The sequence below is a fragment of the Condylostylus longicornis genome, unplaced genomic scaffold (genome assembly GCF_029603195.1).
Source record: "Condylostylus longicornis isolate FDR11 unplaced genomic scaffold, ASM2960319v2 ptg000004l, whole genome shotgun sequence".
Classification (NCBI taxonomy): Eukaryota; Metazoa; Arthropoda; class Insecta; order Diptera; family Dolichopodidae; genus Condylostylus; species Condylostylus longicornis.
Genome location: NW_026577973.1, coordinates 99,252 through 125,468, shown reverse-complemented (window position 1 = coordinate 125,468; position 26,217 = coordinate 99,252). Strand labels below are relative to the sequence as shown.

At 24.8% G+C, this 26,217-nt stretch overlaps 1 protein-coding gene across 1 annotated transcript in view; it reads left to right on the top strand.

Annotated features, from left to right (window-relative positions):
* The window catches only part of LOC129612138 (putative uncharacterized protein DDB_G0282133), a 228,961-nt gene that overhangs the window by 124,713 nt on the left and 78,031 nt on the right, over positions 1–26,217 (top strand). The window contains exons 5-8 of the mRNA XM_055525656.1: positions 6,612–7,714; positions 15,646–16,714; positions 24,699–24,839; positions 25,027–25,151. Of these exons, the coding sequence (XP_055381631.1) occupies positions 6,612–7,714; positions 15,646–16,714; positions 24,699–24,839; positions 25,027–25,151 (2,438 nt within the window). The remainder of the gene's footprint in view (positions 1–6,611; positions 7,715–15,645; positions 16,715–24,698; positions 24,840–25,026; positions 25,152–26,217) is intronic.

Here is a 26,217-nt window from a genome sequence, read left to right as displayed (position 1 = left end):
ATTATTAAGTATGTATGTACTTCTTAAAATATATTTGTATATACAAGTATATTATGTATATCAAGTGTATTATTTCATCTTAAAACAAAAATAATTTTGCTTTAAATAATTTCCTCCGCAGTAAATCTTTTTTACTAAAGAAAAACTATTCTTTGAGAAATATTCTGACATTAAGGGAGATAGAGAAAGAAAGAAGGATATAGAAAATTCTATCATTCTTTTGTATTTTAATTATTCATACCCTGGTAAAGTAAATAATAATTATTTTACTTTTAACAATAATTAGAATATTTTTTACTTGCCTGATATTAATTTTGCATTGATTAACAAACAGAATATGTAGTTAGTGCTAAAGTTTTATATTGTCTTATATAGATAAATCACTGTCGCATATATAAGATTTCGAAATTTCATTCACAATAATTACTAAAATTACTGATTTTTTTCTTAAGTTTACATGAGCCAAGTATGATAAAATGAAAATTTCATTTCGCATATCACATGCAGTATTCGATTATGTTTATACCTTAAATCGCTTTTCTTAAAATTAAAGTGAGTTTTGTTGAGTGGATCTTGAGTTTTTTAACAAATTGCGATTATGATTTGACCAAGTTTCAGTATTTTGCAAAATACTTTTGGAAAAAATGAACAGTAACTAAATACTAAACTCTAAATATCATAGTAAAAAACGAGAATTAGAAATGAAAAAAATTAGAAATTTTCAACTATTTTTGCAAAAAAAAGGGCTTTCCTATTGTTCTTAAAGTTCTCTATATTAAAGTGCTGAAAAAAAAAATTTATTATTTTCCTAACAAAAATAATAAAGATTCACAAAGCGAATACCTGAAATTTTGAAGTCCTGAAATGCTCGTATAATTGGATGGGTATAACAATTATTTAAGAAAAAGATAAAAAATATAAAATTTTAGAACTTTGTGAAAATATTTCTAAATTTTACTTATAAGATCGTAAGTTCAATGAACAAAATAAATTACTTTTTTACCACGATTTATCACAATTTCCACCAAAAAAATAAAACAAGTATCGTAAATTGTGACAAAACTTTTTTTTTCTAATTTTCCTTTTTCTTTTAAAACAGAAAAACAACAACTTTTCCAAAAAGAAATAAGAATAATAATGCGTGTCTATAAATATTCTTATTAAAGAACTCTAACTTTATTAATAATCACTAAAAAAAAAAAAGAAAAAAAATATGCACACATGGCAACTTCATCTTAAAACAATTTTCCCACCTCACTAAGTATAATTAAAAAATAGTGCAGTTTTTTAAAGTAACAGTGAATATAGTCAACTTTTTAACACTAGTGGCTTATGAATAATCAAAAAGAACAGATTTTGGACTATTTTTAAAAAAATTATTTTTCTTTTTTAAATTCTCTTAAAATTTTTAATAAAAGTTTAAAAAAAAAACGATAATTTATTTTTCTTCTTCAAGCAAATTTTAAAATGAGAAGAAAAATCTGCTTTCTTTAAAACTATAAAAATTGTATGAACAAGAAAAAAATTCTTTCTTCCTTTCTTGTTCTGTTTTTTCTATTCTATAATATTCTTCTGCTCTTTGTTTCAAGCTCAATGAACTATAATATTTACTTTTTTAAAGAAACTCTGATATTAAAAAAAAAACGAAGAATCCATTATTATCTTTTCTTTTTCGAAGGAAAACACAGAAAAATACGAAAACGAAAAAAATAAGAGAAGAGTAAATGAAAATGCTTTTCTTTTCCTGAAAATTAAAGATACCAACAATATCAGAAACAATAAGAAAAGTTTATATCGCACACACAGAAGCAATAAAAACCGAAAAACAAAAAGAAAATAACAATTTTCGCAAAAACGAATATCAGAAAAATAACTAAAATAACAAATAAATGAAAAAACCAAAAAAAAAAAAATATCAGGATATTAAGAACTTGTTCTCATTTTATCTTCCCCTAGAGAAAAATTTCTTTTACTGTTCTCTTATACTAAAGAATATCCTGATGCCATCCACATTAAAAAATAGGAGCAAAATATCATAACAGAATTAAAGTAAAGACAAAAAAAAATAATAACAATAAGATCATAAAAAAAAAAATTATTTTTCTTCCTTAAAAATATGCTCCTATGATTAGTTTTATTACTGCTTTGCGTAATACATGCTCCGTTTCTTCCTTATTTTCGTATTTTTCGTACTTTTCTTTTCTTAAAACGACGACATCACTTACACACTTACATACATATTTCAAATACATTATTATTGCATTTAATCCTGTTTCAACTTAACACATTCATACATGCATAATATGAAAATTATTATGGTATGTTTGTAATCGTAATATGCGGTTGGTATAGGTATAAAATTAATAAGAATAATAATAATAATAATGATAATAGTAAAGAAATTATATCTTACAGGCGAGCTCATATTATTTACTCGAATAGAGAATTCGAAATTAAAGATTTTTCTTATAATAGTAATAATATTATGTAGTAATAATAATAAAAATTTATTTCTACAATATAATATATTAAATTATATTAAATTTTATACGTATAATATAGATATATGCTCGTAGATATATATTACAGAGTAAAATGCGCAACACAAAGGCAAAAAATATGAGATCCTAAATTTTATCCTGGGTTTTATAAATGTACGAAGAACAAAGAAAATCATTTACGAATTTAATTCAAAAACATATTGTGTACGCTTACGGGTTTGGTCTCCTTAACATCAAAATGCAAAATAGATATATTATTCAATTTAAAGAATAATGAGATGTGTGGTTATGTAAGATCTTATATATTTGGTAACATGTTCTTTTAATACGATATAGAATCATTACCGAAAAATTAATTGTATCTAATTCTATTTCTTAATTAAAAATCTAGACTCATTAAATACAAATTTTTTCATTTTATTGTAGATGCTATTTTGTTGCAATAGAAAAGAATACGACTAAGAAACTAGAGATTTTGAGATAATTATATAGAGATAATTATTAAGAACATTGCACAAAGGAAGATGAGCAATGATAAAAAGTCAAGCATTAATTTCATATTAAATTAATTTATAAAACAAAATTTAATTAGTCTAATACTAAAATATAGTATGATATAAACGCCATGTTTAGCATAATATGAAAATTTTAGCATAATAAAATGTGAAAAACTTATGTACCTATATACAGGTACCATTTATTCTAAATTAAAAATATTTTAATATTTTTTGTTGCTTTTTCTCTCGCCATAATTATAAATTCCAAAAATTAAAAAGCAAACACTTTCTATACATAAAATACATACTACATATACGAAAAGGTGTACAAAAAAACAACCTTTAGTATTAAACACAACATTTTGTAAAATATTCACCAATGTAGGGCGGTTTTAAATATATGTTTTGACACCCTAAAATTGTTGGTCGTTTATACACCTTTGGAAATCAATTATGCAAATTTAATTTTCCTATAAACATAAAGGAATAACTTGCATGAAGTGCATTTTGATTTGAAAATATGTAGTGTATGTACACATGTATTCCAGCACACGTAAACAAGGTGTTTGTCTTATTGTTTTTTATTATTTTTAAAATTAATATTTTTTTTTTAAATAATTTAAGTGTTTTACAATAGTTTTTAAAAGGCACTACAAAAATTCGCTTTATAAAACTCTTTTGCTTTTATTTTTATAAAATAAAAGAAGCGAATAATATTAATTTTCTATAGCTTTTGAAATAGGTTCCCTTTATTATAGATTTTTATTTTAGTAATGTGGGAAAATAAAATTTAAACGTGTTGGATGTTCATTGAAATTATTTTTCTCATACCTTACCAGAATTATTTTGTTTAAAAAGCAGAAGAACGATAGCAGAACCATAACTTTGATCTAATTATAGAAAAATATTATATAACTTTATTTCTAAAAAATTTCTAAATTTCCGATTTAAAACATTTAAAAGGATTCTTGTTACGCCAAATAATAAAGGAAAAGAATGAAAATCTTTATACTTCTTTTGTAAAAGCATTATTGAAATTTTGGAGGTATTTATTGAAGATTAAATTTTCTTATCCTAATATAGCTTACTTATGTTACAGAAAAAGTTTTCCAAGAAGTTCTGAATTGCACAATTTTTACAAATTGTTATTATTATAATTTAAATCTCTTTGTGTAGTTAATAGGAAATTTTTAATATATTAGTAAATAGTACCGAAGAGGACATTATTAAAAATATGAAAATTTATTTATATACACGAAAACTAATTTTTATAACATTAAAAAGGATAATAAAAGCAATTTCCTTTCTGTTATAGGATTTGTTTTATAAAAATATATTATGTAATACGGCAAATATCCAATTTTTTTCATTTTTTTCACCTTCAGTCCTTTTACATACAGTCGAACACGCTTATTTGTACTCTTTTCGGCAAAATTTTTTTCTCAATGGAAAAATTAAATTTTTTTTTTCAACTTTATAATAGGGATGTGTGCGTGTGTACACATTAGAGATGTGTTACATTCAATATTCTATTAATCTATCATTTTTTATGTCTTATGACAAGCTATTCTAAAGTATAAGCAAAAATTTGTGTTAATAAGGGAAAATATATACTTGTATATAAAAATGAGAAAACTGTCAATAATTTTCATGCTTATAAAAGTTAAGTGATATCAAGAGTGCTACAGTTAAGCGGTATGAATACATTTGGTATGGAGAATTTTGCATATTAAGAAATCTTACTTATAAATGTGTATTCGACTGTATATGCAATATTTCGTACGGCAATAATTCTTATCGAAAATCAAGTATTTTTATGTCTATTTTCAAATGGTATAAAAAACATATAAAAATCGAAAAATTTTCATTATAATTGAAATATTATCAATGAAAAAAAAAAAAATAATAAAAATCCTCATTTTATCATTACTGACAGACAGGTACTTATTGATGATTCAAATAAATACATACACATTTACCTATACAAATCTGTACAACAACCTGAGCGTGTTTGTAATTGAATACTGTCTTATTTTATAGCGTAAATATATTATTTTTTCTGTATACATAAGAAAAATCGTATATTGAATTCCTTTTTCTATTTGTAACGTTAAGACCTAAAGACAGATTTTAGACTTTTGTTAAATGCGGTTTTTATTTCAAGTACTTTTTTAAAATTAATGAAATAATATGTGTGAATATACTAAGAGCTATAACTATTGGAGAAACTGGAAAGAAAATCTAAAAATGAAGGCGAATAATCATTAGATTAGGCGAATAATTTTTTATAAAAATTTCATATTCTATAGAATCTAAAGTTAGTATGATGTTGTTCGAAGTCAAAATTGATTTGCATTCTAATCAATGCAGGCAGGTATCCCACAGTTAACTGAATCAATTTTATATGTATATACACTTATACTCGTTATTATTACGCTTTTATATTGGAAAAAATTTTTTTCATTCATCAGTTAACTAAAAAAATATGCAAAGGAAATGGTCAAATATTTTTATTTTATTTGTTTTAAATGAAATAAAAAATAATTAATTATAGTTGTATCCCATGATTTATTTCAAGTGAAATAAATCATGGAATACGAATTTCTGTACAGCTAATGACAATTTTCAAATATTTCGATAAGATCTAAAAAAGACACAATTATGCGACCATAATATACGATTTTAATTTGTGAACAAAAAAAAAATATTATTGTAGTTTGAAAGGTCGTAAAAAACCGTTATCAAATATTAACTATAGATTTATATAAATTCAAAATGATTTATAACTTGTTATAAGATTTAAAAGTACTCTTATCTGCATAGGTAATAAAATAACACATAAAAATTGATAAAAAATAAATTAAATTTGAAATTAATTACCTATTCATCAACTTTTGTCTGGACAAAAAATATTTAATACATATGTACATATTATGTATGCAAACACAATTCTACATGAATAAGTCACATAGCGAAATATGGACACATTTAATCATTGTTTGTGGCAACGCGTTGTTAGTATTAAATTTAATACTCTGATTGATTAAAAAAATTAAAGGGGCCCAACCGTTTCCAAACAATTTACATAATTTCTAAAGAATAAATATTTTAAATAACATTTCTTTCTGGAGCAAAACTGCGTTTTTGCATATCTAAGCATTACCAATAAGTATTTTTCAATAGAACTGTTGTAAAAACCTTGTGTTATTCCCAAAATGCAAAAAATATATCTTGAAAAAATTTACACTGTTAGATTTTTTAAGGGTTTGTTACTGCGCTTTAACCGCAGCTGCATGTATATCCAATAAATTTGTAAATTACCAAAATTTTAGTCCTAAATGAAAAAAAATTAAATTGAGACAATTACAAATGGTAATCAAAAAAAAATTAATTTTAATTTTACAAGTATTTTATTAACTAAAAAACATTACAAGCATTGAATTTTAAGTCATTATTTTTTTAATGTATGACCATTTTATTTTTATAATGTTTAAATAAACTTATTATAAAAATTACATATAATTGAAAGTAAAATAAATCATTTCATATTTATATCAATTTAACTACAACATAGACATACATATACATATTAATTGTTTTCTTTTTATTTTAGATGATGAAAATTCTCATGTACATGCCGTCCTTACAAAAAATAATTTAATTGATGGGACAATATCAACAAAAACCGAACAATATTACATTGAACCAGCAGAACGATATTCAAATGATTTAATTAATTCTGGTATACATACAATCGTATATAAATTAAGTGATGTTAAAATGAATAATAAAAAGCCATCATTTACTATTTCAAATTATTTAAATAATGATTTTAGTAGAACACCAATTATGACAATTGAATCGCCACAACATCATTGTGCTAGTGAAAATTTACGTAAAAAATTAGAAGCGCAACGAAAGACAAAAGATTTTAAAAGAAGAAGAAAATCATCATTATCAATAAGTCCTTTATATTTAAATAGCATTTTTTATAATAATGAAAATAATAAAAATGATAATAATATGCAATTATTATCATTTCCATCAAATTCATTAAAATTAGCTCCTCTTGCCAATAATAGTAATGATAAAAAATTAAATAATAAAAATAATAATAATTTTAATAGTAAAAATAATGATAAAATAAAAAATTATAAAAATTATGATGATAGTGATAGTAACAACAATATCATAAATAGTGATACAATTAGGAATAATGAAAATAAAAATATTAGAAATAACAGCAGTAGTGACAGTAATAAAAAATCGAATATTAAAAAAATAAACAACAGTAGTTTTAGCTTAGTTATTAATAATAATAATTTAAATAGTAAGACAGCAACTAATAATAATGATGAAAATAATGATATAGAAAATAAAAATTCAAAACGTCAGAAAATGTCAAATAAAATGACATTTTTGACAAACAAAAGTCAAAATAATCTCAAATATGATGCTAGTGACATTCAAAAAGATGATGAGACTGTCAATTTTCATGATAATCAAATAATTAATTCCATCAAATCAATTAATAATTATAATATTATTGACATTGATGATATTTTTAGTAAGAAAATTTTAAATGAAAATCTTAAAATGGATCGCAGCAGCGATGTGACTAGCAATAGAATTGATGTAAATATATCACTATCGAAAAATAGCTATGATGTAAATCCAAGTCGAAGTAAAAGAAGAAAACGATGGCTTCCAGATGAGGTAAGTTATGAGAAGTTTTTGCTAAAATCTTTATAAAAACTAGTAATAAATTTTATTTTAACTCAAATAGTACTAAAAACATATTCTTTTTAAAATATTGTTATCTACATTTATGTCAAGAACACGATTATAATATGTATTTGAAATATGTCAGTCTGATTAAATAAGGATTACTTTTTAGGATTTGTTGTTATTGACAATTTAATGGAATGAAATTAAAAATAAATACCAACTATGATAAATTTTTTGTTGGAAAAATAAGAATAAACTATTATAATGATGTCAAATCTATATTTGTTGGGTAATTTTATAATTCGTATGTATTTTGTGTCCGTTTATGAACATATACATTTTGTATTCCTTAATTTTTTGTCCTACATGACAAAATTACAGCCACATTACTATGATTTAAAAGTAATATTTTCAAGTTTTTTACAGATATTGTAATAAGTAAGTGCTTATAACGCAATTTATATTTGTGTACACACACCCATACATAATTATAGCAAAGTTTATGAGGCAAATACCATACATAATTTTAGCAAAGTATATTATGTAATACCAAATTATTGCTAATATTTCGTGGCCAAATACAGCTTAATTTGTACACATTATTTGGTTCTTTTAGAAAAATTCTAATTCTGTATAAAAGAATTTCGAAGTGAAAAAAAGAGATTTCATTGCATAATGTTCCAGAATTTGCAACTCTTTTGGAAAAGAATAATGTTGAAAGAAAGCGTTTTTGTTTAAAATTATAAACATTTTCGTTTGAATAAAGATGACTTTATCTCTAATGACCCCAATTATTTTATGTTTGAACTTTCACTTAAAATATTAAGATTCGTCGGGGTAAAATTTTAAATTGTCTACATATTATGCAAAATATGTATAAAACACATTTACTGATGTAGATATAACGAAAAAAATATTAATTTAATTAACTTCTCGATAACCATCTTTCAAAAAAATTTAAGATCATATTATGTAGTTCTACTCGCATGTGTTTTATCCTATTTTATATGGAAATAAAACAAATATAATTATCTACATTATTATAAAATCTATTTAAACAACACTGAAAATTTTTTATTAGCATTTCTTTCTAAGAAAAAATACTTAAAACTGTCGTGTCACAATAACATAAAAATCTGGTGTGGTCAGCATATAAACGACTGCAAGATGTTTAGTTTAGCGAAAATGTTGGATAAAATTTGAAAATGCCCTTTAAATACTTCTTTTAAATTTTAAAAGCACTTTTAAGAAAGCTTTTAGTTAACATTCCTAATAAAATGGAAATTTGGTTCAGGGTAGAGTTTCACTTTATGCCTTTGGATTTCCAATTCAATTTACGGTAGCATAATTAACTCAAGTTTTAAATTTCAACAAATTTCGTTAGTTAGTTCCTTAAATAGGGTAAAAAGTGTAAAATCGGCATTTAATTCGAATGCCGACCTCTGACTCCAAAAATTTTATAACACCCTGAATTCATATATTAATTGGACTATTTCTCCTTGTATGCGCAAGAATGTATATTTGGCACGGTGTAAACGTTCAACGTTTGCTGGCACCCGATTTCTTCAAAAAGTTAGGTGGTTCCTCGTACTATCAAGCTAATTGTATATGTGTAAAATTTCAAGTTAATCTGTTGAATATTTTCTCCAAAATGATCAAAAATATAAAACCGGCCCGGTCCGTACTCGAATAACGCAGCTACACGAAAAATTGGTTTACATGTTTGTTTAGAAATTATAAGTAATACTACTCGTTGTACGACAATACAAGCAATTAACAAAAATTGATAAGTATATATTCTACAATTTTCCAAAATTTACAACTTTCTCGTGACTCAAAATCTAATTCCTGTATAACTTATTCATTAGTTCAACGAAATGAAAAGGTAGTTTTAAGACTTAGCAAAATGTTAATTGGCTAATTCTAAACAGTAAATTTCGATAACTTCAACTTCATTTCTCTTTATCAGTTCATTAAAGTACAAATTCAGTTTTGCTTAAGCAATACTATTAAAAATTGGAAGAACTTTGATTACAAATCTCTTATTGTATTAGTATAACAATATTTAATTTTTTCCTAAATTTATTTATTTATCATTTACAACATCAAAATTTACTTATTTACTCTACAGTTTATATATTTCTATACGCATATAAAATAAACTCGATATTAGAGTGTCTTCTTTGTAATAACATAAAGTTCTGTGTAGAATTATAAATGTAACCATTTTACATAATACATTACATTATAATATAGTACATATATAAATTTGAGTACATAATTAAAACAAATTTTCGTAATTAGTTTTTAACATAAAGAAAACAAAAATTTGAGTTCCTTCAAAACATGACACATAAAAACTGAAATTATTAAACAAGGTGTGCTATTTATACGTTACTACATTCCATTACAATATATTTTTCAATTCAGTTTAATAGAGAATTAAAGTATTTTTATACGACATATATATGTAATTTTCCTCTCGACAAAAATGTTGGCGATATTGAGAAGTTAACTATTAAAGTTCATCGTACTAGATTATTTTAAGCCATGCTCTTTCGAAACAAAGGTGTATATCTGACCTAGAACAATTTATGCAAATTTTTTGGAAAACGATGCATACTAGTTTAAAGGCCGGAAAGTCTCCTGGTTAATTAATTAAGTCGGGCTTTGAAGAGGTTATAATTTATTCCTACATAATTTTATAAGAATATTTTATAATGCAAATAGAATAAGATTTTTGTAAATTTCTACCTTCGACATATTTTGTAAATACAAAAAGCATACCAAAAACTGAAAGAATTAAATTTTTTACTGAAGCGAAAAAAAACTGCTCTTATGAGAACCGTGTAACCGCAACACAGATGTGAAGCGGAGCTTTTGCTATTAAACACTCAATTAAAGTATTTCAATGGAAAATACAATAATAACATAATTGAAAAAAAGAAAAGTAGAATTTTCGCAGTATACACTGTCCAAATTATTCGGAAATTACTGTGTAGTACTTATTGTAATGGAATACTCGGTATAGTACACATATTCTTTAATATTATATTTACACATAATGTTTAAAATAAATATTATAAATTTAACAAACCTGAATATAATTTCGTACCAATGTACCTTTACATTAATAAAAAAAAAAAACAACCATAAGAGATCCTTGTGAACTTTGTCAAACATATTACTATATTAATATTAACCAAATTTAGTGAATAAATGTCACTTACATCATCAAGACTAATTTGAAAAATCCTTTTTATCATTTTTTCTTTCATTTTGTATTCATATTCGTTTTTTCTTTACTCTCTTTCATGTAGTAAACATCTATGTATGTTATATTTACCATAATATCAAAACACAAAGTGTCAAAATGAAATGATATACCCATTAAAATGTATTTGAGAGCTTACTTAGTACTTAACCCTTTCAAAATATAAGAAAACATGTGTATAACCAAATACGGGTATATGTAATATTATATAAGTAAAAAGGAGGCTCAATAGAGAAAGAAATAGAGAAAGAGGTTCAACAAAAATGTAAAAGAGTAAGAAATAAGGTTTTTTTTTGTATTGAAAATATTTAACATATAAAATTATAAAGGTTTGATGTGGTTAGCACATAACGAAATTCTAATATAACTATTTTTATTAGTTTTCAAAATAGGGTTACGTAATCCAAAAATTTCATGTTGATTAAGAAATGTAAAATCGGGCCTGAAAAATTGGAAATGTGTAATTTAATTTAGAATTTAATTTTTATTGATTAGAATAATACTTATGCCAATACAATGGAAAAACTTTTTACATCTTCGAGCATAAATATATTGAAGCGTATTTGGAATAACTAGAGAACAACAAATTTTTTGTCTTTATTAGAAATTCACCGGTCATCCATACACAATATAATTTCAATCATTTTGTTACTTAACTAGATTTTGATATTAAACGTGAAGCTACCTCCTTAAACATAAATTGAGTTAAATATATAATAATTAGTTTATGCTCTACAAGCATAATATGTGCCATACAAGTCTGTTCACATCCAATTGAAAACATCGTTAATGGCATATAATAAATTTATAAAAATCTAAAAAACTGCAAGTTGACGCTGTAAAACGTTAATATCATACACGTAACATATCTATATTAACATTAAAAGCATTCTGTATTTGTTTGTATAGATCTTAAATGAATGTACGGATAGATAGACAGATACAAGTGACAAAGTTGATTACAAGATTTCACCCCATCCCCCCTCCATCTTTAATTATTATATGTGCACATTCACATCTCTCTTATATTTGCATATACATAGCTCATATAAGAGCTATGTATATGTATATGTATAACATTAATAAAAAGGGAAAAAAAAATAAGCATTTTTGAAGTTAAAATTTTTATATGCATGAGATATTGTGATTTTCATTATTGATTTAATTTCTTTACAGGTGAAAATATGTATGGATGTGTGCGTTGTTATGTGCTATATGTTGTTATGTGTACATGTGCTATAATTATGTATAAAATTGTATATGTTTAGATATATATTTATGAAATCGTGTTATTAATAATAAGTCTGTAGCTCTTCTTTTATTTATCAAATGGATAAAAGAGCTCTAATCGCATTATAGCATTAAATTAGCGTTAAATTGTATGCAATATGAACACATTAAAAATTTTTTCCCCTTGACTTTAATTTACAAATATAAGATTTGTATAAGTATAAATTTTATTAGGTTTGGTTTTCATATATATATACATTGTGAATAATATTAAAATTCTGTGAATGCATTTAGCTTAATTTTGGTTAAATTTTTATATATTTACATAATTAAATTTAAAATTACTTTAAATAAAAGAGAATAATGCTGAAATGTTTTAAAAATTTCTAATTATATAACTCTGTTATACAAGGATATAAAAATTATCTCTTAAATTAAAATTATTTTCAACAAAAATAATGTAAATTTTAAATAAATTGAGACCAAATCAATGGTAGTGAATTTTTTTCTTTGAAAGAGTAATGTCCTTTGAAAAGGAATTTTTAATTTAAATTATTTTTATTAATATAACAAAAATTATTGCATAAATATAGGATGGGGAAAAAATTTAAAGAAGCGTTAACATAACGGTTGAATTGAAAAGTTAAGTAAGTGAGATAATTAAAATAATTAGATTTTTTGATATCAAGTCTTTCATCTTAAACTTTTTGTTTTTATAGAAGTTTGGAAAAACTTGCAGGATCAAATATAAGTCGTTGATAATTCAATTTCGACTAATTTCGAACGGCGATAATTTGGAATGGTAGAAAGGTGGTAAACCATTGTTTTTCTAATAAAGTAAACTAAATTAGGTACTATAATACTGCGGTAGTAGAAACCATCTCCTACTTTTATCTACCATAGCTTCGATCAGAGTAAAACAACTGGTTGGAATCTTCTAATTTGGTTGGAAAAAAGCTAAAAATTAGTATATTTATATAGGAAAATGCAATTTTTTTTGTAACGATATTAAAAATACAACCGAGCATGAATGAAAGAAAACATGCATTAAAATTATCCATAATAAGGAGTTTTCAAAAAATTGAAAAAAAAAAAAACCAAAGATAATGTACCTCTTCTTCCGCTATTGCGATCTCGCACCAGATAAAATTGAAAAGAATTCTATATTGGAACCTTATTTGAAAATTATTCATTTTTAGCTGTTGTTTTTTAACATTTCCATTTGCCGAATATCTTTCAAAATGATATTTTGAAAGAAAAAAAACAAACCAATTTATTGTTGAAATATTTTGTGGGAAATCAACTGAATTCAAAAACTATACCGAAACTTTAAAAACTTGATCTTGATTCATAAATTATTTTGATAACACTGTCGATGTTAACTTCATAACATGAATTCGTATAATGTTGTAAGTTCTATTAATTTTAAACAGTTCTTCTGAATTAATTACGAGAAAATTTTTCACGCAAGCTTAAACAATTTTTTTTGGATTTACCAACCTCGAACCGAATTTTAGAAATCTTCTATACTTTTTCATATTAAATTAACAAAAGCTTTAATTTTATGTAAATAAATTTAATATCAACATCGCAAGTTATTACATTCTATACTACAGAGCTTATACTTAACTAGAATCTTCATGTGAATTGCATTAAATTCAACAGTAAATAATAAATATTAAAAATCTAAGAGGATGTTTTGGAAGAAATAATTAATAAATAGGTAATATTGTGTACATACATTACTTTGAATAATGTATGTGAAATATTGGTCGAATGGAAATCAATAACAATATTAAGCTCATTTCAAAAATTAATAAATGAAATATGTATTTATGTATGTATATACATATATTATAAAATAAATAAAAATAATTAAGCTATTTGATGTACTACAAATTCAATATTTTCTTTTAATCACAAAATGATGATAAATATACGAGTATATTGTACTTAATTCAACATTAATGTTACCTACCGAAAAAAGTAGTGCAATATGAAAATTTTAAAATTATTAAAGTACTTGAAGTGGAAATTCAAAAATTTCCCTTATTCATGAATTGGTTTTTTAAAACAATTTTATTCATTCATTATAAATCGAGGTTACAACGAATTGCATCAACTCTTTTATTCTATAAATGAAAAAAAAAAATGTATACGTGCCACAGTAGATAGATAACCACATTTTATTAAATGGTCTTTATTTCGAAAGTAATCTATGTGAAAAGTGTACGTAGACAAAAAATGGAATTAAAAATTTCTGAAATAAAAAATCCTTTCAAATCTAAATAGGTATATTGAATTCCAATAAAACAGAAAAAAAATGTGTGTATAATTTAATAAAACAATAGTTAGTTTGGAATGTAATTCGAATTGTTTAAAAAATTTTGTACATATGTTATAGGGCACTAATATAAATGAACTTACATTGCATTTACATGACAACTTCATGTTATTACGCTTTTTATTAGGATAATGGTTTGGCTATTATATATTATGTATATAATATTTTTTTATTGTATTTCGAAAATCCTTTATACTTAATTTGTAAATTATTTTTCAATTGAAAATTTTAAATTCGAAAATCGAGCAAAAAATCAATGTAGATGAAATCTTTTTCCATGTGTAGTTGAAGCAATCCAAAAAAATGTTTGAAAAAAAGTGTTTATTAGTTTCACTCTGGACAGTCAGTTTCATACGATAGTTAGTCCGTGAAATCATTTACATTATGTCTACACCCTTTAAGATGAACGGTTGATATTTTAAATAAAAATTAATCTCCACTGAAAGCTTATTTCCGTATACAATTTTTATATTTGCGAAAAAACGACATTTTTGATTATTTATTGCAATGAAACTACAAATATTTTTTTTTAAATTAACAACTTAATCCTTAAATATTAATCTTTAAATTCGAACATTATATAAACGCCTCTTTCAATTTTTTTTTTTTTTCACCTTATTTGGATGGAATCATTGAAATCTATGGAATAATTTCCTTTATATATGAAAATAATTTTAATAATTTAGCAGATTGTTTTTAAAAGTAGCTTTTATAGTCGTTGAAAGGAAAAGTGCTACTTTGAAATACATTTGTTTGACCCAATTTTTATTTAATGAATATGTGCGTTTAATGTGGTTTTATTTTTTCTTTTTGCAAATTTTGTACGTTAAATCACATTGAAAAATAGTGTTTTATAAGGGCCTTAAAAATTGTATTATCTTTATTGTAATTTTATTCAAATTTTTCACAATTTCGGTAAGCCTAAACTAAAATAATTTTGCAATTCCCTTCCTATATCAGTATAGAAATAATTTCATTCAACGCTCAAAAAAAATTATCTGTTAATTCTCCTTTTTTTGTAAAATTTATAATGAAATTTTTAATTAAAGTTTAATTTTTTTTTATTTACAGTTATCGGATAATAGAGATCCACCACTTCCTCTTGATTTGGATGTTCCATACAATGATGAATTTAGTTTATTTGAACGTAATAGCAATACAAATCTTCGTAATAATGGTAAAGTGATCAATAATAGTAGCGGTAGTAACGGTAGAAGTAGTAGTGCTAGCAGTACTAATAATAGCAAAGGTAATGCTAGTACATCAACATCTTCAGGAACTGGAACAATTCGAACAAATAGTAAAGAAAATTTAGTAATTGGTATAGGTAGAAGTCCTACAACCAATCAAAATAGTGGTAATAGAAATGTAGATATACGAAATATTGAAAATTTTAGTGGAAATGGAGGAGGAAATGGTAATAGTTTTAGTAACAGTAATAGTAACAGTAATAGCAACAGTGGTGATATTATAACAGGAAATGGAATTTATTTAAAAAATAATCGAAATCGTAATATCCTAGTGAATCAATATAGTCCAAATAATCCAAATAGTGATTTTACAAATAATATAAATAATAATAACAATAATAATAATAATAATTATTATAGTAATATCAGTAATAATGGAAGACAAAATAATTATAATAATAATCATAGAAATATAATAGGTAATAGTTATAATGGTGATAATAGTAATTTTAATTCAAATACAAAAATTCGGACTATTTTCAATACAAACTTTGATATAATTAACAATAACAATAATAATTTTAATTTAAATGGCGGCGGTAATAGCAGTCCAAGCCATAAAACTCATGTTGAAATTATAACACGTAATGGTGCAACGAAAAGACCAAATATTATTGGTAATAATTATAATCCAGATGTTTATTTAACAAATACAAAAAATGGTAATAGTAAAATAAATAGTCATTTAAATTTAAATATTCGTAATGAATTGGATTCATCATTGTCATCATCAACAAGTGCCAGACCATCGTTATATGATAGAAAAAGCACATGTATGTTATATTTACAAGCTGATCATACATTTTTTCAAAAAATGGGTTCAGACGAGGCCAGTATTGAAGCTATAACACGGCATGTTCAAAGAGCTAATACAATATATAAAAATACAGGTAAGTTATAATTAACATGTTATTCAATTAATATCATTTTTTTTAGATATTTTGTTCATTAGAACTATAATATTCATAAATTTCTAGTAATATTTATTCAATTAATTTACCTAATTTTAATTTATGTTTCTCGCCAGAAAATTCGTTTTCACTTTTAAGATTTTAACAAAAGTCATACCCAATTTACACTTTTAAAGTTTTAAGTATAATATAAAATTTTTTCTTGGCGTGTAGCATGAGCTATACTTTAAATTTATTTAGTAATTTTACCATTTAACCAGTGCGTTTCTACTTCTCGCTTTTAACAATTTTGTTAAATCATTTTTATACGCGCGATTTAAAAAAATCTGATGTGGTCATCACGTAAATGCGTTTTCTTTACAATTTTTAGGATGCTATTAAGCTTATAGTTAACATTTCTCGAAAAATAATATAAATTTGGCTCTTAGTCAAGTTCCGTTTTTTGCCATCGGAATTCTCCGAAAAGTTAACCAATTAGTTTCGGTAACAACAAGAACTTAAATAAAAAAATTACAGGTTCATTAATTTAGCACCGAATTTAAATATGAAATTTCATTGATTTAGAGATCTGGCATTTCCCAAAACTTTATCAATCTGGATATAACCAAAATTAACTTACATATTGCTTCAGATATACACGTGCACATACAGACCAAAAGAGAGACAGGTCGCCAGACAGACAGATCCGCGTTTCTCTAAAAATTGTTTATTTATGCTTCCATGCCATGGAGAAATTCGTTCCCACCGAAAACTCGACCTCTGAAATTTAGTGAAACAACGGTAAAAAGATTTTATTATTTCTGTAAATTACTAAAATCTAATTTCAAACTATGTATTTTAATTGTGTTAACCTAAATTTCGTGTAAATATCAAAATGAAATCTAATAATTTAAGTGATACTTAATAATTTCACTGATATACATATTTACATGTACCTAAACTGTTATTTAGTTTTACAATTTCAGTTATTAAGCAATTCAATTTTCCTTCCGTTATCCTATAAAATTCCATTCTATTATAATAAAACTTTTATCATACAAAAAACAATAAAATTTAGATCACTATGTTGGCAATTGCATAAACTTTATCTTATTTAAAAATAGTGTTCCACATAAAAGAATCCTATATTTTAATATAATAACATTATATAAAGTTTAAAAATTCAATCTAAACACAATGTTCTTTGAAAGCAATTGTTATGAATATGAATACAAAAATCTCATATGAGTACATATACACATATAATTACCGGTTCCTTTAAATCATATTGCAAAAATCAATTCAAATCATAAAAAATATCATCATAATTCATATTGTGATATAAAATTATTTCAAAGAAACAAGTATGTATAACTTTTAGCGAGATTTTTATATGACAATAATTAGGAAAAAAAAATTTTTATATGTCACCTGGAAATGAATTTCTATTTCTACTTTTAAGTTATAGAAATGAAAATTCAATTGAAAATTCAATTATAACCTATACAAGCGCTGAACTGAATAGCTATATTATTAGAAATTATTTAATAAAACGGAAGAGAAATATATGTATGTATGTGTACAGAATAAAACGTTCAACATCTCATTCATTATAATTCCTGTGAAATTTCTTTTCAAATTCTATATTATTAAAAATATTCAAAAATATAATAATATTTCTTCCTCTCCTTTTCTGAAAACACAATTCATTATTATAGTACTTATTATTACACCAATATTATTAAATGAGTACATACCATATGTAATATGAGTACATAAATATGAGTACATAACATATAGCATTTATAATGTACGTAGAACAGGGATGCAGCAGCGTTGAATTCTATGATTTTTCAAAGAAGAATTTCAATTTTGAGATTTAATTATCAATTTTGTATTTTACAGATTTCATAACATTGAAAATTGCTTGATTTTCAGTCAATTGTTTGATTTTTCGATAAATTGAAATTCTCTACAGAATACTTTCAAATCTCAATCAACAGTTAACATATCTTGGTCGCCTAAAGCATGGTCTCATTTTGTTAATTTTCAAATATTTCTCCAAATCAATAAAATTTTAAGATTAAGAGGTGCATACTTGCGATTAATGTTGCGTAATGCATAGAGGTACAGTAAATGTTGTTGGCCATTTTGTTAAGGAGTTGCTAATTCTCCGAAAGTTTTAGTTAAGTTTATAATTCTAGCTTACATTCTTTAACAAGATTTTAAACTAACTCTTATAATATTCTGATACGTTATGCACGTTCATCTCAAACAATTTTGGTATATGTAATTATAGTATATTGAAAATTAAACTACATTAAAAAAACTTTTTTAAATTAAATTTTTATTTGAAAATTTTTAATATCCTTCTTGGAACACTCATTAAAATGGGCACATACACATGTTATTATATTCTCAATGTATATGTTTATTACACAAAATATATTTTTCATGTATGATAATTATAATTTTTAGATTGAATTTGACGAATTCTTGGTTATCATTTTTAATATAAAAGAAAATTAGAATATTTTAAGTTTTTCTTGTACAAAATTTTGACATTCGCGTTTTATTTTGAAATAATAAGGTACCTATTTCAACCACATAAAACATATTTTTAACTCATCTACATAATTCGAAAGAATTCTAAATAAATAAAATTTTTTATGTCTTCTTCTATGTAATAATTTCCTAGACTTTGAAATTTTTATTTATTCTTTAATAATTACATAGAATTTCTAAATAAACATATTTATTGTATGTATATATGCAAATGACGGTTTCTCCTAATAGAAGAGAGTATTTTAGATGAAAGCAAATTATCATGCAATAAAGAGTATAAAGAAGTATAAGGTTTGATATTAAATTGAAATAGAATTTTTTTAATTATACCGTGTATTAATTTTATTATTAAGTGTATATACAAAAGGTGCATGAGATTGAAGGGAAAAAAGTTAGGAAACAAATTTTGGAGTTATTTTTAATTAAATTTTCGCTTTAATTAAAATTCCAATCCGATATAAATCCAATACATTTTATCAAGCTTAAAATTTCGAAATGAAATTTAAAAATATCGAAATTTATTAAACGTTTTATAAATAATGAAGGTTTTATTAATAAATTTAAGCGAAGTTTATTACCAAATTACCAAGAATTTACCAAGTATTACCAAAAATTTAATAAGAAATTACAAAAATTTTTTAATATTATATGCAGTCTCGATTACTTCATAATAAGAAAGCATAATGAGAAAGATAGAGTAAATTTTATTTTTAATTTGTATCTATATACAATCAAAACTTGAAAATGTGATTTACATTTATATGATACATCCCAAAAGTTGAGCAATCCGCGCCATGGTCGAAATAAACTTACGTATAAAATTTAATCAAAATCGGTCCAGCCGAACTTGAGATACACGCGTGCACCCACAGACCGATAGACCGACAGGTTGCTAAAAATAGTTTATTTTCATCTCCCTACTATGGAGAAGTTTATTCCCACCGAAAACTCGATATGCAAAATTTGTTGCCATCAAATAATCTACCTGTTGTATACACAATACGGTCGATAAATATAACAAAAAAAATCTGATGTGGTCAGCACATAAACGACCGCATTGTGTATTGTCTAGTTAAATGAAAGTGTTACAGAATATTATAAAAATGTCTGTTAAATACTTCTTTCCAATTTTTAGGACATTAGTAAGCTTATAGTTAACATACTTAGAAAAATGTAAATTTGGCTCTTAGTAGAGTTTCGCTTTGTGCTACCCGAATTCCCTGAAATGATCGCCAGTTAGTTTCGGTAACAACCAGAACTCAAATATCAAATTTCAAGAAATTCCATCAATTTGTTCTGTGGATATGGTCAAAAATGTAAAATCGGCCCGCAAATCAGTTCTCGAGCCCTGATCTTTCCAAAAAAGTTATATGTCCAATGCTTTAATATGAGGAATTCATATATCAAATTTCAATGAAATCGGTTGATTATTTCTATATACACAAAAGTGTATGTTTGGCCCGTAGTAAACGTCTAGTTGCCGATGCCTGATCTTTCCAAAAAATTTACATGTTCATTGTTTTAATACGGGGAATTCATATATTAAATTTCAATGAAATCGGTTGATTATTTCTCTTTATATACACAAAAATGTATATTTGGCCCGTAGTAAACGCCCAGTTGCTGATGCCTGATTTCTTCCAAAAGTTAGAAATTTTTGCGCATGATCGAGCAAAGCTTATATATGAAATTTCAAGTAAATCGGTTGAATACTTTCTTCAAAATGGTGAAAAATGTAAAATCGGCCCGCAAATCCGTTTTCGAGCCCTGATCTTTCCAAAAAATTTATATGTTCATTGTTTTAATACGAGGAGTTCATATATTAAATTTCAATGAAATCGGTTGATTATTTCTCTTTATATACACAAAAATGTATATTTGGCCCGTAGTAAACGTCTAGTTGCCGATGCCTTCCAAAACATACGAATTTTTGCTGACGGTCGAGTTGAGCTTATATATAAAATTTCAAGTAAATCGGTTGAATATTTTCTTCAAAATGTTCAAAAATGTAAAACAGGCCCGCTAAAAAGTGCAGTTCCCGAGGCCTGATATATACCAAAAGTTGATCGATCCGTGCCATGGTGGAAACAAACTTACATATAAAATTTCATCAAAATCGGTTCAGCCGAACTTAAGATACACGCGTGCACACACAGACCGACAAACCGACAGACCGACAGACCGACAGACGGACAGACCGACAGACCGACATACCGACAGACCGACAGGTTGCTAAAAATAGTTTATTTACACTTCCTTATTCACTTTTTGATGAGCTTTAACGTTAGTCTTTTAATTTTGAGATTTTGGGTGTCCTTACATGACTAAGTGTGGTTGATGATTAATGATTATTAAAACAATACATGAATTATGAATTTTACTAATACAACATCATAGTTGCGGAATTAATAAGAATGTGCTTATTACACTACTAATTTATCTTAATGGAAATTTCTTCATGCAACTGCAGAACAGATGGATGACGTAATCAAAGGAACGAGTTAAAGGCAGAAAAATTCATTAAAAAAGTTTTTCTCCTCGAACTGGACTCGAACCAGTGACCTACCGCTTTCTAGGCGGACGCTCTACCAACTGAGCTACAGAGGCATGAAGAAATTGCCGACGAAATGTTCTCTACATTACTAAGTATTTGTTTTGTTTACATTGATTGCTACATACAATCTACTATTGAAACACACAATAACAAGAACATATATATTTATAGGATTGTGCCTATTGCACTAATTAAATTATGAAGGTGAAGTTATATAAAAATTAAACTAGCTCTTTCAATTTTTAAGTTATAAGAAAGTGTCGGCAATTAAAATTTTCAATTTTTTCAATTTTAATGACCGACACTTTTTTATCATAAAATTTTCTTTAAAATATACGAATGTCGCTTGGTACTATGCTCATTATTAACTCAGTCTCACCTGAAAAGTAATTATTGGCAAAATTATCCGCCAGTAATCATGAAAAAAAAATCAATTTGGTTTAATCCTTATTTCTGCGTTTACTTCCAAATAAGATTGTTAAAGATTTTTATATTTTTTAAAAATGAACAAATATACAATTGAACAAATATAAAAGTAGCATGGTTCAATGATCAATCCATTAAGGTACAGATTGTACATGATTATTTTAATATTATTACTTACACGGCAATGCATGAAAATTAATTCCGGTATACAAGCGTAAATTATAAAATATGTAAAATGAATTTTGTATGATAATCAATAACCATGACGACCTACACCTACAAAAACAAATATAATAAAATATGCACGAAGTAAAAGTAAAAAAAAAAGTTAATTGCATTTCCATTTCCGACACAAAAAGAATATAAGGATAAAGAAATTAAAATTATATTTTTTTTTGCCCTTCACACACATTTCGACAAACATATTTTATTTATTTATTTAAATAAAAAATTTAATTAAAATTCAAGTGTTCTTTCAAATTTTCATATGATCAGATTCAGTTTCAAATACAATAATCTACATATAATCGCTGAATATTCTTTCCATATTTGTTTCAATTAAAGACCATTTTATCATGCTAAAATTTTAAATCTATATTAAGAAATATGTGTATATATGTACATCGAATACAATGAATTTTCCTTTACTGAATAGTTTCTTCGGCGAATATTATTAAAAAAATTTTGGTTAGTTTATGACTCCAAAGAACTAAATGTCTACGACAAAAATAATAAACCAACTTCCTCAAAGGCCAAGCTCGTAAAATATTTGGATATGAGTTATACTCGTAAGTGTCGTTAATTATTTTTCAAGCTGATAATTGCAAGATCTCTAAAAAATGTTTTGAATTTGAATTTATAAAATCAAAGTGAATTTTTTCAAAACAAAGTTTGTAAACTCTATTTAATTTATTTGAATCCCTACAAGCAACCGTTTTTCGACAAGCTTTGATTATAATCAAAACAAGATTTTATAAAAAATTTTATAAATATTCCAATGTTTAAGGAAAATACTAAAATTTTTGAAAAAACTTAAGAGCGGGGGTAAGACACACATTTCTCAAACGAAAAATTCTTCAAAATTTTATAAAAAGAAACAAAATCGTAGGAAAAGAATTTTCAGCTTCATACTTCAAATATTTTGATTTAAAATCTTCTTGGCATAATTTTGAAATATGTTTATTTTTGTAATGTTTTAATTAGTTAACTTTTCGTCTTTAAAAACTTATTCCTAAAATTTTTAATAATAACTTCAAAATTCCAAAACGGAAAATATTTATTTTTAAATATTAAAAAGCTTTTCCTGTGCTCTTCCTCCTACGAAATTCCTTAAGAACATGATTAATATTAAAGGTCAAAAGGTTTTAAATTTTGAAATAAGTTATTTTTATCGTGTATTGAAATAACTGAAGATGTTAGAAGCTCTGGAATTCTAATTAAAATTTAAAAAATTAATTAAAATTTCAGAGATTCTTGAAATAAAAAATTAATAAAATTTCTTATCGCGTTTACAAATTCTACCTTAAATTCGTTTTATATTAAAGATTCACGTAAACAACTATGAACAATTTCATATTGAATTGAAAAGCTCACCTATTACAAGTTGTTCACTATTTAGTATAAATATTGGGTATTGGCACAATTGAAGTGTCTTCTCTATGTTTACTTTGAGATCAAATTTTCCGCATAGAATCGAAATGCATGCAGTTATTTTAACATTTTTATTAGCCCATTGGATTTATACGTTAACATTTTAAATTAATTATCATAAAAAAAAATTTTCATTTTTATTTAACATTTTGGATGCGTTCAACATAATTTCAGAGTTTATTTTAAGTAATGAAATGATGAGCTCACTCTTAGCAATTAAATTGAATAGTATGCCAAATAACATTACAAGAATAATAAAAACAATGCCTGCACATACCTTTTACTTTCTGTATTAATCTCGAGAAAATCAGCTCCAGAAAAATCCTTGAGTAAATGATATTTTCTTTCCTACAAAATAATTTCCAAATCAATATGATAAAAATTTTAATTTTAAAAACAAAGTTAGTATTTCGTTCCGCTTTAATTTAATTTATTTAGAAATTTAAATTAAATTTTGTTGATAGGCAATTTTTACCTTTAATGGGAATTTATTTGTTCTAGAGAATTACATAAAACAGTAGGAGACAAAATTGGAAAAATTAAAACTAATTTTTGTTTTTCGTTTCTGTAAAAATAAGTTCACTTTTTTAAGCACGAAGTTTAAAAATTAATTAAGTATGCTGAAGAAAGTGGTTTGATGAGGAAAGAAATCAAAAGTACAAAATTATTTTCAAATAATATATTCTAATTAACTTTAATGAAATAGAACTGTTAACCGAAGAAATATAGACAAAATTTGAAGAAAATTAATTTTTAACAGACGTTCTAATTTTTCTTACTTGATTTCAGATTTTAATAACGATGGAAAACCTGACAATATAACGTTTATGATCAAAAGAATTAAAGTACATAACGCTAATGCAGTAAAAGATCCTTCATATCGTTTTCCTGGAAATTATGGTGTCGAGAAATTCTTAGAACTTTTTTCTGGTAAGTAAAATGAAATCAGCGTTGATTGACTAAATACGTTGATTCCATCTATATATATATATATATATATTTATTATGCCGCATATTATAGCAACAAAGAAGCACAGGATCCCGATTTAAGCTTTAATTAAAGACAGCTATTTTCTTTTTTTAAATTATGAATAATTTTTTTTTTTTGTTTTTTCAGAGGAAGACTATGACGCATTCTGTTTGGCTTACATGTTCACTTATAGAGACTTTGAAATGGGAACATTAGGTTTAGCATGGACTGGTGATTTAAAAAATGCTGGGGGTGTTTGCGAAAAAAATGGGGTAAGTTTTATTATTTTTGAATTTACCCAAAATTAATACAACGAAGTTTGATACCACAGAATACAGTAACTACTTGATGAAGAAAAACAACTTAAACTATGGCATATATCTATGTTAGATTCGATGACAAAAATATTCAAATGTTGTAAAATACTTTGCCTCCATATTTTTAAATCAAAACCTCTCAGGAATTCTATACTACATTGAAATTATATAACTCGTGCCTAAATAATTGTGACTGAAGTATATTTTATGGCAAAGTACATTTTATGAAACATGAAAGTATGTATGTGCAAGTACATAATGACGATAATTGATTCGTATTACAAAAACAATTTAAACGCAGCTTCTTACTCGGAAAAATATTTCCAATTTTGTATTTCACTAATAAATTTCAAGTTGAAATATCACTTAAACTTATTAACACCTTTCAACGATGCTCTATATATGTGCATATTTTGCTATTAAAACAAATTTTCCGGAAAATATAACATTAACAAGACACCTACATCGGACATAATAACATCTACGTAAACAAAATCCATTTTATAAGCATTAATTCAGATATGTATGCTATAATATGTATGAAGCTTCTATTTTTCGATATGCTTCCTCTACATTAAAGTACAATAAATTGAAAATTTGATTAGTTTTACTGTGAAAATTTCTTTTTACTCAGCTAGTCATCTATGAAGATGAAACTGGGTAGAAAAACATTTTTATTTTTTCTTTTTTTTTTTTTTATTAAAATCAAATCAGTTGATGTGCTAGAACAATGTAACAACAATAGCAGATGACAAGATTGATGATTGTCAGTAACATCGTCATTAAATATATATATATACCAAATTTTTTTTCTTTTCATTGTTCATTTTGATCGATATCTGATAAAGAATGAATAGAATCAAACATTTTTGGACATTTTAAAAATATATTTTAAAAATGAATTTTTGAGTATATTTCATTGACACACACAACATTATTTTGCTTTTCCTTTTTCTTTTTACTAGTGTCATCATTAAAATAGAGTAAAGGAAAACCCCGAGAACAATAAAAATAAACGTCA